General features: G+C 41.9%; 1 protein-coding gene across 7 annotated transcripts in view; it reads left to right on the top strand.

Moving 5' to 3' along the window:
- The window catches only part of SPAG17 (sperm associated antigen 17), a 299338-nt gene that overhangs the window by 128550 nt on the left and 153095 nt on the right, over positions 1–17693 (top strand). For all 7 annotated transcript variants that reach the window (XM_048819705.2, XM_048819724.2, XM_048819697.2 and 4 more), the window contains exons 10-14: positions 1560–1678; positions 10175–10312; positions 10405–10518; positions 13364–13514; positions 15125–15355. In XM_048819705.2, coding sequence (XP_048675662.2) covers positions 1560–1678; positions 10175–10312; positions 10405–10518; positions 13364–13514; positions 15125–15355 — 753 coding nt within the window. The remainder of the gene's footprint in view (positions 1–1559; positions 1679–10174; positions 10313–10404; positions 10519–13363; positions 13515–15124; positions 15356–17693) is intronic.

The raw sequence follows: 17693 nt of genomic DNA, 5'->3' as shown, positions 1-17693 counted from the left end.
ATTTCAGCAACTGTGGGGTTGCCAGAGAGAAATTGTGTGTTAATGGGGCATATTGGGGCACTGCTGAAAGAAGGCATAGTTAAGATTGCATGGGCAATCTTAACGATGCATTTCCTTGTTTTCAGAAGTTTGAGTTTTGATCAACTCAACATTTTGCAAAGGAGCGACATACCACCAAGCAGCCTTAACTCTGTGTTTACATAGTTTTTTGCCATTGATTATACATTATGATACAATCTTTACGTACATGGTCACATATTATTTTCCCCAGGATCCCTGACTTATTCAGTGCACAAGATGGAGGGTGTCACTAAATGAGCAGCTATGCAATATTTTGTGTTATCTTCAATTTGTGACCCCATGCCTTATTTACTGCACACTGTTCAAAATCCTGATCATTTTCTCATGGGATTTTCTATGGTGCTATAGTGTCTGAGTGTTTCACAAACATTAATTGATTTATTTTCACAATACCATGTGAGGTGTGGGGGTGGTATTATCCCTACTTTATAGATGTGGAGTTGAAGCACAGAGAGTTCAATCCTTGAGGGGGCCATTTAGGGATCTGGGGCAAAAATTGGGGATTGGTCCTGCTTTGAGCAGGGGGTTGGACTAGATGACCTCTGAGGTCCCTTCCAACCCTGATATTCTATGATCTATGATCTATGATCTATGATTAAGGTCAAATATGTCTACTGAGTAAAGAACAGCACTTATTTGCACTGCCCCAGAAGCAGACCAGGGATTAAATAGTTATTCAGAGTCACAAATTAGTACCTTCTTATCCCTTGTTTCAAGGGTGAGTAAGTTGCCCCAGTCCTATGCAGGTTTCTTTTGGTTGAACTGTGGTGACTGGTGTACTGGAAGTAGGGAGCAAAGCCTCTACACCAGTGTGTGCAGGTGGGGCAGTAGCAACTTCACAGCAACTGTTCTCCACCCTGCATGCAAACTGAAAATGTAGTTGCCCACAGAGAGGACGAATACCATACACATCCTTACTCCCCTGCACGGGTACAGAAGGCAGCTTGTGACTGAGTCCGTAGCACATAGGATTTTCTTGCATCGTGTGTGCTTGTAACTGAGTTTTAAGACTGCTTCTCAAGTAAGATTGTAGAAAATTAGCTGAACCATGAACTAGTGATTTATATTTACGCTGCATTTTTTAAAAATAAGTTTAGAGACACACGGCTGCATTTTATATAGGCTAATATGTGATATGTCACTGTGGAACCTTAACTCTGAATCGCCTAAATTTTGCATATAATCCTTCTTTTATTATTAAAATACTTGTATTTTATTAAAAATAAATGAAGATATGGGAAGGAGATATGTCAAGAGTAGAAGTTCACTGCTGTGCAGACTAAGCAGTAGAGGCTTTAAGAATTAGGTCCTTTCCTTATATTTTCTTACAACACTGCCGCAGCCCTAATTCAGAAACATAGGAGAGATTCAAGGAGTTAAATTAGGATATTTTTACTAACCATATCTACTAGAGTCAAAGGAAAACCAACAGATCCAGCTAGATAGTCTCAATATGTTATTTCTGCTTTCTACAATAGAGGAAGAAGTTTCTTTTCTGCCTCCTTATGTGGACATGAGGTATTACAATGATTTGCTAAGTCAGATTCCTGAAGAATTCATTTCTGTTCCTTTAATAATGAACTGCATGTTGGAACAGGTGAGTGTATTTTCATATTAATTCATACCCATCAGTCAGGCTAAGCACTGTGATAGTGAATTGATCAGTGAGAGACAAATCAATCAGGTTCATCCCAAAATAAGAGAACGTACATAGCTGCACTACCCACTGAGGATCAGTAGGAAGGACTTGTGACTCAGAGAGGATCCCCTGCTTTGCCTTGCTTTATGGAGGGGAGGAGTTAGGTTTTTTCATTCCTTTTCAGGGTGCAGCTCACTCCCACTATGTGCTCGGCAATCTATTCCAAGGCTCCTACTACTACTCCCCAGTCCTCTATGCCCACTCCTCATCCAGTTTCTCACAGAGAAGAGTATTAGGGTAGGGAGTTCCTGCCTTTTTTGCCACTTTCTAAGAGGGTCTTTGCTCCTCCTTCCTCCCTTGCATGGTTGAGTAAGGGCTAGGGTTAATCTAGCCTACGATAACTGCTAGCGAGTGTTTTCTCTCAGGGTTGTCAAAACTAAGCATATAATACAAGTGCAAAATGAAAATGATCACTGATACTATATGCTTGTCAACTTTTCTCAGTGTGGGACAGGAGGTCCTCCATAAGAATGACCCGTTGCACATGGGTCCCAGAACTGGTTTGTAGCACTTTAGCTTTTAGGGAGTGTTTCCAGACAACCTACAATGGATCTTCAGTCCGCAGCTTTGAGGACAAAACTCAGACCTGCCCATTACTGGCTCATCGATATTTCTCCCAATGAAGAGACGGCCGGTTTTGTTCTTTTTCCACAGCAACAAACAAGGTGTACAGTCCTCCTTGCTGCAGAACTGTAGAATTGGTGGATCAAAAAATTTTCAAAGCTAATGTTAAAAGTTAAATTTCTGGTGCAGTTGGGCTTTAATTTAGCTGGATATGTGCTAAATTTTTGGACTGGGTTTACAGAGTGAGCCACTTGATTGTTGGTTGGCCTCCAGTTCTCCCTGAGGCACTTAGATTCATAGGTTTTTAAGACCAGAAAGGATGTTTATGATCATCTAGTCAAAGATAATAGAGCGGCTGGTATGGGATTTAATTAATGAAGAATTAAAGGAGGGTAATACAGTTAATGCAGATCAACCTGGATGTATGGAAAATAGATTCCGTCAAACTAACTTAATATCTCTTTTTGATGAGATTACAAGTTTGGTTGATAAAGGGTTGATGTAATATACTTAGACTCTCTAAGGTATATGACTTAGTACCCCACAACATTTTGATTAAAAAGCTAAATTGATATAAAATTAACATGACGCACATGAAATGGATTAAAAACTGGCTAGCTAATAGGTCTTAAAATGTAATTGTAAATGGGGAATTGTCACCAAGTGGATGTGTTTCCAGTGGGATCCTACAGGGATTGGTTCTTGGCCCTAACCTGATTAACATTTTTTTAACGACCAGGAAAAAAACATAAAATCATCACTGATCAAGTTTGCAAAAGATACAAAAATTGTGGAGATTGTAAATAGGGCTGTCAATTAATCACAGTTAACTCACGTGATTAACAAAAAAAATTAATCATGATTAAAAAAATTAATCATGATTAATCGCACTGTTACACAATAGATTACCAATTGAAATTTATTAAATATTTTTGGATGTTTTTCTACATTTTCAAATATATTGATTTCTATTACAACACAGAATGCAAAGTGTACAATGCTCACTATATTATTTTTTTTACAAATATTTGCACTGTAAAAATGATAAAAGAAATAGTATTTTTAAATTCACCTCATACAAATACTGTAATGCAATCTCTTTATCATGAAAGTGCAACTTACAAATTTAGATTTTTTTTTTGTTACCTAACTGCTCTCAGAAACAAAACAATGTAAAACTTTAGAGCCTGTTTTACCCACAGTCTGCCATAAATTTCATGTCATAGCAGTCTCGGATGATGACCCAGCACATGTTTGTTTTAAGAACACTTTCACAGCAGATTTGACAAAATGCAAAGAAGATACCAATGTGAGATTTCTAAAAATAGCTACAGCACTCGACCCAAGGTTGAAGAATCAGTAGTGCCTTCCAAAATCTGAGAGGGACGAGGTTTGGAGCATGCTTTCAGTAATCTTAAAAGAGCAACACTCCGATGCGGAAAATACAGAACCTGAACCACCAAAAAAGAAAATCAACCTTCTGCTGCTGGCATCTGACTCAGATGATGAAAATGAGCATACATCGATGCGCTCTGCTTTAGATCGTTATCGAGCAGAGCCCATCATCAGCATGGATGCATGTGCTATGGAATGGTGGTTGAAGATGAAGGGACATATGAATCTTTAGCACATCTGGCACGTAAATATCTTGCAACACCAGCTACAACAGTGCCATGCTCTTTCAGGTGACATTGTAAACAAGACGTGGGTAGCATTATCTCCTGCAAATTGTAACCAAGTTTGTTTTTCTGAGGGATTGGCTGAAGCAGGACTGAGTGGACTTGTAGGCTCTAAAGTTTTACATTGTTTCATTTTTGAATGCAGATATTTTGTATATAATTCTACATTTATAGATTCAACTTTCATGATAAAGAGATTGCACTACAGTATTTTTGAGGTGAATTAAAAAATACTATTTCTTTTGTTTTTTACAGTGCAAATATTTGTAATCAAAAATAAATATAAAGTGAGCATTATACACTTTGTATTCTGTGTTGTAATTGAAATCAATATATTTGAAAATATAGAAAACATCCAAAAATATTTAAATGGTATTCCATTGTTGTTTAACAACACGATTAATTTTTTTTAATCACTTGACAGCCCTAATTCTAAATAATGAAGAGAACAGATCACTGATTCAAAGTGATCTGGATTGCTTGGTAAACTGAGTACAAGCAAACAATATGCATGCTAATACAGCAGAACCTCAGAGTTATGAACACCTCGGGAATGGAGGTTGTAACTCTGAAATGTTCATAACTCTGAACAAAACATTATGGTTGTTCTTTCAGAAGCTGACAACTGAATATTGACTTACTACAGCTTTGAAGCTTTGCTATGCAGAAGAAAAAAACTGTTTTTAACTATCTTAATTTAAATGAAACAATCACAGAAAGTTTCCTTACCTTGTCAAATCTTTTTTTTTTTAATTTCCCTTTATTTTTTGAGCAGTTTACATTTAACACAGTACTGTACTTTATTTGGTATGTTTGTTTGTTTTTTGTCTCTGCTGCTGCTGTCTGCTTGCATACTTCCAGTTCCAAATGAGGTGTGTGGTTGACTGGTCAATTCATAATTCTGTTGTTTGTAACGCTGAGGTTCTATTGTACAGCTAAAGTAAATGTATATATCTTGGAACAAAGAATGTAGGCTATACTTAAAGGAGGGACTCTATCCTGGGAAGCAGAGACTCTGAAAAAGATTTCGGGGTAGTGGTGGATAATCAGCTGAACATGAGATTCCAGTTTTATGCTGTGCACAAAAGAGCTAATGTGATCCTGGGATGCGTAAATGGGAATCTCAAGTAGAAGCACAGAGGTTATTTTACCTCTATATTAGGCACTGGTGTGTCCACTTCTGAAATACTGTGTCCAGTTCTGGAGTCCACAATTCAAGAAGGATGTTGATAAATTGGAGAGTGCTCCATGCTCCAGGAATGCTTAAACAATTAGAAAACATGTCTTTTAGTGATTGACTCAAATAACTCAATCTATTTAGCTTAACAAAAAGGCTAAGGGATGACTTCATCACAGTCTATGAGTACCTACATGGGGAACAAACATTTAATTATGGGCTTTTCAATCTAGCAGAGAAAGGTATAACTGGAAGTTGAAGCTAGACAAATTCACATTAGAAATAGGGCATACATTTTTACCAGTGAGAATTATTAACCATTGGAACAATTTACCAAAGGTTGTAGTGGATTCTTTTACACAGACAATGTTTAAATCAAGACTGGATATTTTTTTAAAAGATATGCTCTAGGAATCATTTTGCAGAAGTTCTGTTTTGAGGAAGTTCATGATCACAATGGTCCCTTCTGGTCTTGCAATCTATAAATATCCAATAGCCCAGTAGGTAGGGCTCTTACATGATAGATGGCAGATCCTTGTTCAAATTCCTTCTCCTGTCAGGCAGAGAGGGAACTTGAACTGGTGATCTCCAATGTCCCAGGTGAGTACCTTAACCACTGGGCTAAAATTTTTAAGGGACCACATCTTTATGCTGTCTTGCATGAGCTCACCTGTGGGGTCCCAATCCAGTAGGTGAACTCTGAGCACACTTACTAGATAGGGCCCTGTAGGGAGTTAAGCAGAGGAATGTGTATCTTCCCCCAGTTTATGTATTGCCTGGGGCCTGTGTGTCTGGATATTTACAGTGAGGCAGCAGTGTGCATGCTCAGAGGCAGAAATATAGGCACCTAGGGAACTTTTATTACAAAAAGGTATTCACTGAGTCAGATTAGGTGTCTACAAGGTTTAGTGGCAGTTGTGCAGGGGGCAAAGGTTGAATCCCAGTCATGCCTGATCCTGAGATTTAGGTGCCTAAAGCAGCCTCAAGTAACTCTTTTTGTGAATCTAGCCCAATTCCTCTAAGCAAATATTGTTAGCACCTAAATCTCTCTCAGCCTGCCTTATCAACCAGACAAGTGTTGGAATTAGGAACTTTATCCATGTAGCACCAGTACTGCATTTTTCATGGTGATGAAGTGATGCTCAGGATGAACCCAGTATTCCTCCCTCAAATCAACTCTGTCGCTCTTACAGCATAGGAGATTGCATGATCCTTCTACCTCAAGCCCTTACATCCATCTGAAAAGCTATGGCACACTTTGGATATCTGCATAGTGTTAAAAAATACACTTGGAGAAAATTAAGTATCCAAGAGGTCAAGTTCATTATTTCTGCTCTGTGTCTTGGCTGTAAGGGACAAAAAAAATTCAAAGTCCTTGATATTCAGGTGCCTTGGATGGTGTGTATGCGAGCAACACACACAAGATAAAGAACTTGGCCAGATTTTTTTCTGTGCCTAATATCCCCTGGGCTGAACGCCAAACGTGCTCCTCGTGGTCCAGGACCCGGGCGACTTAGCGCAGGTGGAGGCTTGCCAGGCCATCTACTCGGCAGCCTCCTCCACCTGGGTCAACTGGGTCAAGAGCTCTGGCCTGGTGGTTGGGGATGGGTGGCAGGCAAGCTCCCTCCCACCTGCACTTCAGGCCATCCGGTGGAGCACAGGTCCGCTGCTCTATCTCGGCATTTACCTTTCCACCACACATCCATCTCTGCCAGAGAACTGACACAGTTTAGAGAGCAGGGTGACAGAGTGGCTCCGGAAATGGACAGGACTACTCCAGTGCCTCTCCCTCCGAGGGAGGGCACTGGTGCTCAATCAACTAGTCCTGTCCATGCTCTGGTACTGGCTCAACACCCTGGTCCCAGCCCCGGTCTTCCTGGCCAATCTCTGGACGGTGATTCTGGAGTTCTTTTGGCCAGAAGTGCACTGGGTCTCTGCAGGGGTCCTCCACCTGCCCCTGGAGGAGGGAGGGCAGGGCCTGAAGTGCCTGTGTACTCAGGTCCATGTCTTCCGCCTCCAGGCCCTGCAGAGGCTCCTTTATGGTGCAGGTAGTCCAGCATGGAGAGTCCTGGTACACGCCTTCCTGCACCGATTCCGAGGGCTCTGATATGACTGGCAGCTCCTTCATCTCCATCCGAGAGTTCTTCCACGAGACCTCTCCAGGCTGACGGTCTTCTACCAGGACCTCCTCCGGACCTGGAAACTACTCTCAGCGACCAGGTCCACGGAGGCCACCGAGGGGGCAGATCTCCTCGCAGAGCCCCTGCTACACAACCCCCAGCTACATGTGCAAGTGGTGGAGTCCCCCTCAGTGCACCGGAGGTTGGTCCTGGCAGAAGTCACCAGGGTCGGAGACCTGGAAGACTGGCTGGATCCCCTGATGCTCGCTTGGCGCATGGGGCTCTCCAGGCCTCGTACTGCAGGAGGTGAGGGCCGCTTTGCCGCCCGTTGCTCGGGCCTGCCTCAACTGGGTCCTGCGAGAGGGGCACCCCCTACCCACCCTCCACCCCAGGTCCTCCTGACCTTTTCATCGGGCCCCTGCCCCATGGACCCAACCGGCTTCCCCCCCACCCCTCGGACCCTTCACCGTGAGCCAGCTGCATGACTTGCAGCTAGTTCGTTTCCAGACCACACCAAGGAAACATCTATACACGCTCGTGCTCCCCACCCTTCACTTCCTCACCCTTGCGTCCCGCCCCGACACAAAGTGGTGGGACCTCCTGCCACCTCTAGAGGGTGAGGAGCCCCAGTGGGCCAGCCTATTTTCCACCGTAGTCCCGAGGCCCACCGGGGATATCAGTTGGCGGCGCCTTCATGGGGCCATCAGCACGGGCGTGTACTTGGCGCGGTTTACCCCCATCCCAGACACCTGCCCTTTCTGCGGCGTGAGGGAGACCCTGGCGCACGTTTACTTGGAGGGCCAGGTTGCAGCTCCTATTACGGCTCCTCTTAGACATCCTGTTATGTTTTTGGTTGCACTTTTTCCCTCACCTTCTTATCTATGCACTCCCTATCCTTGGCCCCACAAAGCCACGGGACCTCCTGGTCAACCACTGCCTGGCCCTGGCTAAAATGGCCATCTATGAACTAGGAAGAGGAGGTTGGCCAATGGAGACTCCTATGACTGTGGGGCCTATTTCCGGTCTTCCGTCCGTTCACGCATCCAGGCAGAGTTCCACTGGGCGGCTTCCACTCTCCCTGGACGCCTTCGAGGAACGGTGGGCGCTGTCCGGTGTTCTCTGCTCGGTGTCCCCACCAGGTTCCCTTTGACCGCACTCCTGTTCCTGTTACAGACTAAAACTGCTGTTACTCTGAATTCGCAAAAAGAAAAGGAGTACTTGTGGCACCTTAGAGACTAACCAATTTATTTGAGCATAAGCTTTCGTGAGCTACAACTCACTTATGCTCAAATAAATTGGTTAGTCTCTAAGGTGCCACAAGTACTCCTTTTCTTTTTATTCCTGTTCCTGTTATTTTATTAGTTGTCCCACGAAATCACTTGGCTTCCAGGTCCTCTGGATCCCTGCCTTAGGCTGGGGGGATCCTTTAGCAGTGGGCAGGCTTCCGCCCACCCACTTCCTGGATCCCAATAGGATCCCATGGGCTGAACTGTGGATAGATCCACAAAGTTGCTAAATGAATTTGAGAATGGCACCAAGTCAGGCCTGGCCTTGGCATAGTATAGCACAACCTCAGTGCTATTCTACTTTACACTGGCTTGCTATGGCTTTCAAGGGGCCATCTAACAGCTGGGGATTAATGAAGCATAGCAATGCACTAGCCATGCCTCTTCCTCCCGACCCCACCATGCTTCCTACTTTGGATCCTGCGATGGCAGTTTGGTGGCACCTAGGAACTCCTCCACACTGAAGGGAATCTCCAGCTGGATGATCCAACTAGTAAATATTCCTTTGTGCTTCCAGAGTGGGGAGAAAACTTGACTCATGCTCAGACTACATTCCCTCACAGAGGAGTAGCCTCTTGGGTTAGGGCATACAGATACACTTCTTAAGAAGAAAACAGAAAGGGAGCCTCCAGGTCCTTCATGCAGTAATAAAATATTTCAAAGCTGGCAGGCTGATATTGTTGGGAGGATGATGTTTCATGCTTATTGAGCCTCAGTAAACCAGGAAATAACCTAAGTACATCCTTATTTCAATTTTGGTTTTATCTTAGGCTAAATTGTTTTCCTTTCCTAGCTATACACAGCTTATAAACTCCAGTGTAGTGTCTACAGATTTTAATGTTGCTGGAGGATAGGAAAATTAATTCATATTTATCCAAAAACTTCCTTTCTCTAACTAATAAAGTCCACAGACTAAACACACTTAAATAAGTTTTCATGCACTGCAATAGGTATAGTGATAAAGTTATTGAAGTTATACCGTAATAAGAATGTGTTCATTTAAGAAGGATACAGTTTTCATCATATCTGTGGATGTTAACTCAACTGCCAGGTTTGTCACCTGAAGGGGCATATATACTTGAAGCGTTGACTGAAAGGTCTGAGTTCTGCCCCCAGGCTGAAGAACCGTTGTAGGACTGTGAACCTTACTTCTTTAAGAAATGAAACTTTTGCATAATGTTCCTGATTTCTAATTATTAATTTATTTGCATATTAGCCTGGAAAATTGTCCTTAGTGAAGACAACTAAGAAAGGTTCAACTTGTGATGTGCAGCCATTTTTGAATTATCAATGTGCATTAAAATTCTTAATATGTTTTTTCATTTGAAAACATTTTCCCCACCCTCATTAAAGTGAAAAAGAGGTGAAAAAATTTTATTCAAACTTTTCCATAAAATTTACCTTTGGCCAGAGACAAGGACTGGGAATTCCAGCTGGAAACAAGCATTTTTGAGAAAATTATGTGCATGTGAATACGGAGATTATAATGGAATCTCTGATGCAACCTTAATTTAAGATAACTACAAATCAATGCTATAATGACATCTAACATGTTTTCTGCTTGGTAGGTCATTGCAGCTGAAGAAGGTCTTACACCACCAAGTCTGGTGGTCCCAGAACCACGAGCAGATGGGCTGGATCATAGCCTTGCAGAGCATATAGTATCTATCCTTCCCTCTCTTGCCCTCTCTGAGAGTGAAAAAAAGGTTTGTATTGTCTTTTACCTTCAGACTGCCTTAATTGCTAAATAAATCTATGTATTATTTTTTAATGTATGTGCTTTTTTCTTGTTTAATAGAATCTCTATGACACCTTTTTCCCTAATGACAATGAAGAAAAGACTGTGGTACCCAAATGGCCTCTTCTATTAAACTATCATGATATTTTGTCTCAGAGGCTACACCTGCTAAAGGTACAATACTGTGTCTTATATCAACAGTCTTAAAGTCTACAGAGAGGGCATTAACTTAGAATGCTTCTTTTAGAAGGTAGACTAGGAGAACTTAAACTTTGCTCACTTCGTGGTCACATTAGCCACTTGCCAGGAATCCAAAGGCTGTATTTAATTTGCTTAAAGTGGAGCAGATTGCAGCCATCCATGGAGACTACAGATCCCAGCATGCAATGTACCATATTGATCTGAGTGGCCTGGCCACAGTGCTTATGTGTACATTTGGCTTTCGTGACTGCATTTCCATATAAACGGTGGCATGGGATACATTGTAGAACTCTGTGGGCTTCACTTTGGACCACCACTGAGCTAGGGGATTATTATTCTGAAGAAACTAGAGTTTCTGCAGCACAGAGATACTAAATGATGAGTGTGGTGTAGCAACTACAATGAAATAGATTAGAGAGGATGGGACAAACATAGTGGGCAGCATACAAAAAGACACAGAGCTTTTTATGGGAGAAGAACACCAGAGTGCATCAAGGTGCAGAGTGTAGTGCTCATGCAAGACAGCAAGAGTTATCTAGACATGATGTAGGCAGAAGTGTAGAGTAAGATTATAGTAAAAAGTTGGATGCAGATGAAACTTGTAAGGCAATAAAGGGTTTCAAGGAGAAGGAGGATGAAATAGTTCAGTGGTGGGTCGGGAAGATACTTTTAACAGAAGCATGTTGGATAGACTTTTGGGCAGCTGTCTAGATTTCATGAGGCTAAAGAGGAGGAAGTTGCACTAGTCAATGCAGGAGTTGACCAAGACATTAAAAATGTAGGTAGTAGGGATGAAAGAAGAAGGAACAGGTTTGGGAGATATGATAGAGGAAGAAGGTAGTAAAAGTAACACAGAAGACAGGGACTGTAATAATAAAAATAAGAAAAAGCAAAACTGAACAAAGTAAAAAAAAAAAAAACCTCAAGCCAGTACAGTTCTTTAAATCCATCATAATACTTCTGTCAAAGACCATCAATTAGTTGTATGATTTCTTGATTATAATGACTATGGACAGTAATATAGACCAACTAAGAATTTGTGTGTGACGTTGCACTCAATATGTTTATGGAAATATGCTTATGAGTGTAAATATAATATAACTGGAATATACTTTATGCAAAAGGTCTCTTATAAGGTATCATTACAAAGCTTATAATTACTGAGTGTGTTCATCCTATTTGTATGAATGTATCATTCTTGTATCTGAAGCTAGAAATATGAAGTATTACTCTGAACTCCTATTGTAACTATGCAAAGTATGGGCCATTAATGGTGGCTTGGAATCTTGATGGCTTCCATTAACCAAGACAATTGGTTGTAAATGGCTCCGTTTACTTGTAAGCCTTCCTGTGTTCCTGTGAGTTAGTTAACTTGTAAACCTTCCTGTGAGTCAGGCCGGAAAGAGTGGAGAATAGGGGTCTTACAGGACATGTGACCAGGTCACCTGGTACTGGAATCCATCTTAAACCTGGTGCTTTTCCATTTAGAAGGAGGGGTGGGAACCCAGAGAGACAAAGGATTCCCGCCTTGTGCCAAAGCTATAAAAGGGGGTGGAGCAGGACAAGGGAGATCAAAGTCATATGGAATCCCCTGCTTTTCACCTAAGATGCCTGCTGGAACTAGCAAGGTCTGTATCAAGGGAAAGGGTTGGGCCCAGACTAGGAAGGAGTCTCGTCTGTGAAAGGTTTCAGAGTAGCAGCCGTGTTAGTCTGTATTCACAAAAAGAAAAGGAGTACTTGTGGCACCTTAGAGACTAACAAATTTATTTGAGCATAAGCTTTCGTGAGCTACAGCTCACTTCATCGGAGTCTGTGAAAGAAGCTTATTGGAACATCTCTGAGGGTGAGATTTACCTGTATTCAGTTTCTTAATGTATTAGGCTTAGACTTGCATGTTTTTGTTTTATTTTGCTGTTATTACTTGGAACCACTTAAATCCTACTTTTTATATTTAATAAAATCACTTTTTCTTATTAATTAACCCAGAGTAAGTAATTACTACCTGGGGGAGCAAACAGCTGAGCATATCTCTCTATCAGTGTTATAGAGGGTGGACAATTTATACGTTTACCCTGTATACACTTTATACAGAGTAAAACGGATTCATTTGGGGTTTGGATCCCATTGGGAGCTGGGTGTCTGCGTGCTAGAGACAGGATCACTTGCTAAGCCGTTTTCAGTTAAGTCTGCAGCTTTGGGGACATGGGTCAGCCTCTGGGTCTGTGTTGCAGCAGATTAGTGTATCTGGCTCAATAAGACAAGGTTCTGAAGGCCCAAACTGGCAAAGAAAACGGGCTCTGAGGTAGTCTCACCCCATCAGGTGACAGTCCCAAGGGGGTCATTGTGACTGAACCTGTCACAATGTGGAAGGGAAAGGCTAATACAAAAGCATCCTTTGAAGTGTGACAGACTAAATCAATACATACTTTCTATATTCCATGAAAATTTCAGATTATGGCTAAATGGCAAATAATTTTGTGATCTTTGGCAAATATCAGTTAATTGTGCCTTCTTCAATTATTCTCTTTTTTTTCTGGTATATATTCACTCCTCCACAGTGAGGAAAGTAAACAATAACTTATTTCATCTTCCACATAAAGGCACTGATTCAGCAAAACACTGAGTATATGCTCAATTTTAAGCATATGCTTAAATTCTATTGACTTCAAAGTAAAGTAAAGCATATGTGTGTAGGGGTTTTTTTTTGGGGTGGGGGGGGCAGGACTTGTGTGCTAAACTGGCACCTTAGTTATTTAATGAAAAATCCCTTTTTTGTGAAAGTTTACTTCGCTTTTGTCCTTATTGCTCTTTGCTTCAGATCCAAGGGGACTTAAACCCAGAAAAGATTGAACAGGATATGATGGACAAGCTGCCACTGGTGGAACTTCTTCAATTCCCCCTTCCTCCACCTGGAAACAACACTAAACGCTTGGCCAGAATTCATGAGCTCATGCATTATTGCACCAATGGTAAATAGATTTTTTTTATTAATATTATTTCATTCTTTGTTGAGGTAGTTGGAACCCACTTTTTTGGGGCCACTGTCTCAATTTACCCAACTAAGACTTTCAATGTATCAGCCAATATCTACTACCTTTCATATACTTGTGTCCATCCTAACCTACCATGGAGTTTGGCCTAACACCAAACCAGAATTTCATGGTTATGAGCAGACTAGGTTACACTGCATGTTAGAGACTATGAGATTGACAACTAGGCATTAGCAGCATGTCAGGACTCACACAAGCATATAAACTCTGTATTAAGTTGGGACAAGAATATCAGTCACACAAATTACTAGTTCTGATTCTAGTGCACAGAACAAATATTGGGAACCACTGAGCTATATAATGTATTTGTTTACAAAGAACCTTTTGATTGAGAAAAGAGATTTGTCTTGGATTGGGAGGATTACTTGGGAGAAAAAACATGGTTTTCTCATTGTGTTTTCTTTGAGTTGCCCATGTTAATAGTACTGTAGTATCTACAATAATCACATTTTCTGGTTGTCATGATAAGGTCACTTCTCCATCAAGAATTGTCTCTGCAATTCCTTATTCTTGTAATGTGTGTACCTAGTTGGTGCACACTGTAAAACAGTTAGAAGGGCTACATAAATGCCGTCTAGTGAGTCTGAATGTTCAGTCTAAAGGTACAGTTAGTAATAAGTATCCAAACCCCTTCAATTCCTTTTTTACTGTCATAAGTAGGGCCCTACCAAATTCATAGTCCATTTTGGTCAATTTCACGCTCATATGATTTTTAAAATACCTGTGGTAAATTTCATGATTTCAGCTATTTAAATCTGAAATTTCATGGTGTTATAATTGTAGTGGTCCTAACCCTAAAAGGAGGTCGGGGGGGGGAGGGTTCCGCAAGGTTATTGTAGGGGAGGTTGTGGTACTGCTACCTTTTCTTCTGTGCTGCTGCAGGCGGCGGCTGCCTTCAGAGCTGGGCAGCTGGAGAGCTACGGCTGCTGGCCGGGTTCCCAGCTCTGAAGGCAGAGTCGCTGTCAGCAGCAGCACAGAAGTAAGGATAGCATGGTATGGTATTGCCACCCTTACTTCTGCACTGCTGCCTGCAGAGCTGGGCCCTCAGTCAGTCGCCACCACACTCTGACCGCCCAGCTCTGAAGGCAGCAGAGCAGAAGCAAGGGTGGCATGGTATGGTATTGCTAACCTTACTTCTGCGCAATACCACAATCCCCCTAAAATAACCTTGTGACCCCCTCTGCCACTCCCTTTTGGGTCAGGACCCCCAATTTGAGAAATTGTGGTCTCCCCTGTGAAATCTGTGTAGTATGCGGTAAAAGCACACAAAAGACCAGATTTCACGGTCTGTGACACATTTTTCATGGCTGTGAATTTGGTAGGGTCGTAGTCATAAGACACATGTCTTATAATATATCTGACCACCATCTGATCAGTCCATTGATCATTACTGAAATTACCATCACCGTTAGCCCCCTTGTTGGCAGCCTTAATAGCAATGCCAAGGACAATATACCTGGTCAGTCTTCTATTTACCTTTCACTGAAATGTAAGGACAATTTCTGTGGATGGTTTTAATTCTCTTCCAGAACTCTTGAGTTGGGCTGAAGTAGAAAGAGCCTTCAAAGTGTTTACTTTTGAAAGCCTGCGGCTGACTGGGGTGGATGACTCTGGCCTCCTGGAAGGCTCAGGGTTGATGCTTGGAGGTGATTATGAAGTATCTTATATCCCATGGGATAATCCAGCCAGGTTTGCAAGACATCTGACACAACTATTGATGGTGGAAAACCTGTCTGATGAGAAAACTCCCAATGGCTCAGGTAACAGGGCATCTATCAGCATTATATCTAAAGAATTTAAACATACTATTCACTAGAATCGTTTTCTTTTACATTAATTCAGAATTATTTGTTATTACTTGGATGTGATGATTCTCCTGTTTTAGGAACCATTCAGTCATCAAGTACTCTATATTCCATTCATCCATTCATCAAGTAGGAATACTGGATAATGACATAAACTGGGCATTTTGTATGATAATTAAATAGTTTATTTAAACAAGTCTTTAAAAGTAGTATCTATGTAAAAGAGCTCTGCATAGCAGATATTAGAAAACTATTTTATAGCTTCTGATATAAAAGTGTATTTTAGAGAAATTAAACATTGAAATCATGCTATTAAACATTTGTTTTAAACATATTTATACAACACACTGTAATATAGGATTTGGCAACTGTTTCAAAGTTTCACTCTTCTTAAGTGTTTCAGAAATGCTATTCATAAAGTGTATAAAACACTGCCTTTTATCTTGTAACTAAAATAGTAATTCTGTACTATTTATGTAACTAAAATAGTAATTCTGAAACTTTGATAATAGCAGTGGGTATATACAAATGATTATAAGCAATAAAATGAAAAGAATGTAATTTACTACTTGGAACTGAATATGGACAGATTACATTTTAGCTACAATAGTCGCTCTGCAATTTCTGACAATGGGCCAAATCTTAACCTCATAGAAGTATGTTTATGCCAGGGGTTCTCAAACTTCATTGCACCACGACCCCCTTCTGATAACAAAAATTACTACAGGACCTCAGGAGGGGGGACCGAAGCCTGAGCCCGCCCAAGCCCCACCACCCTGGTAGGGGCGGGAGGGGCCAAAGCCCCACTGCCTCAGGCCAGGAAGCCAAAGCCAAAGCTCAAGGGCTTCAGCCCCAGGCAGGGGCCTGTAACCTGAGCCCCACCATCCAGGGCTGAAGCCTTCGGGCTTGGACTTGGGCTTTGGCCCTGGGCCCCAGCAAGTCTAAGCCAGCCCTGGCAACCCCATTAAAATGGGGTTGCAACCCGCTTTGGGTTCCCAACCCACAGTTTGAGAACCACTGGTTTATGCGAATAACCAGGGCCGTCCTTAAGATTTATGGGGCCCAACGCAGTATTATTAAACTGGTCCCCTTATGCCCGACAGCAGTCCGGGCTCGCAGCCCGGGAGGGAGGGGAAAGGACGAGGCAGCAAAGGATACCGAGACACCCGGCCCACCTCACGGTGGTGGAGAGTCACAGTTCCCCACAGAGACCCCCGTACCCTGTCCCTCACGCAGAATGCACGGTGCCAGAGCATTCAGGTCTGAGAATACGGCCCCTGCCTACGGAGACTGCAGTGTGCACTGGGTGTGCGGGAGCCAACCCACTCTTACCTGCTGTCATGGGCAGTGGGTGAAGCTGCCGCTTGGGGAGGCTAGCTCCCCAGCCCACGTGTTCTGCCTGTGGCCCTACCCATACTTCATTCCTGCTCTGCCTCAGGCCCTGCCCCACTCTCCCCAGGCCCCACCCTCTCCCCACCGTCTCTCTCCTCTCTTCCCTCCCCCACCTTGCTCACTGCTTTCCAGCCAAATACCTGAACCCAAATGAAGCAAATGACATTTGAAAAAAACACTCTTCTGCAATTTCTTTCTAAAGAAAATGGAGCATGGTTTCCACTGCATGCCAGATGGTGAAGACTGGACATGCAGAAGGTACCTAATTAAAAGCACTAAATTTGGGAATAAAAAATGTCAGTCACAGGTTTTTTGATATGCTCTGAAGTTTGTCAGAGATTTATTTGCAAAAACTTTGTAGTAAGGGCGAGTCAGCTGTCTTGCTGAATACAACATTAAATATTATGGAATACATGATGCAGCTCTTCTCTGTTTTACATTTTCTTAATCAGTATTTCTAAGCTGATTTTATATTTTAAATGTACTCTTAAGCCTTCGTAAAGTAATCATTCCAGATTACTACATATTTAACTCACTTAAAGACATTATTTTAAATTAATCAGTCACAGAGGTTTAGTTTGTTCATAACAATGTTCATTGCTTTTAGAAAAAGGGAACACTAATTTACTTTGTGTGATCTCCATAACAAAAGACATGTTTATGAAATTTCACCAACTTTAAAAAAATATGTATCCAAAGATTTTAGGTATAACAAAGGATTTTATATCTTACGAGGTACTGATTTTGCTGGAGCGTTCTCTTAAAACTAGTTCATCAGATAGTCAGAAGTAAAGAAAGGGAAACTCTGTGTCCAGCTATCTGGCAGGAAAGGGGTGTTGTCCCTTTAAGGGCTCTCTTCAACAGGGGGATGAAGGGAGAAAGGGATAAACAGAAAGGACAG

The sequence above is a fragment of the Caretta caretta genome, chromosome 1 (assembly GCF_965140235.1).
Source record: "Caretta caretta isolate rCarCar2 chromosome 1, rCarCar1.hap1, whole genome shotgun sequence".
Lineage (NCBI taxonomy): Eukaryota > Metazoa > Chordata > Testudines > Cheloniidae > Caretta > Caretta caretta.
Note: the sequence above shows the minus strand (reverse complement) of the source record. Positions and strands in the feature narration are given on the sequence as shown.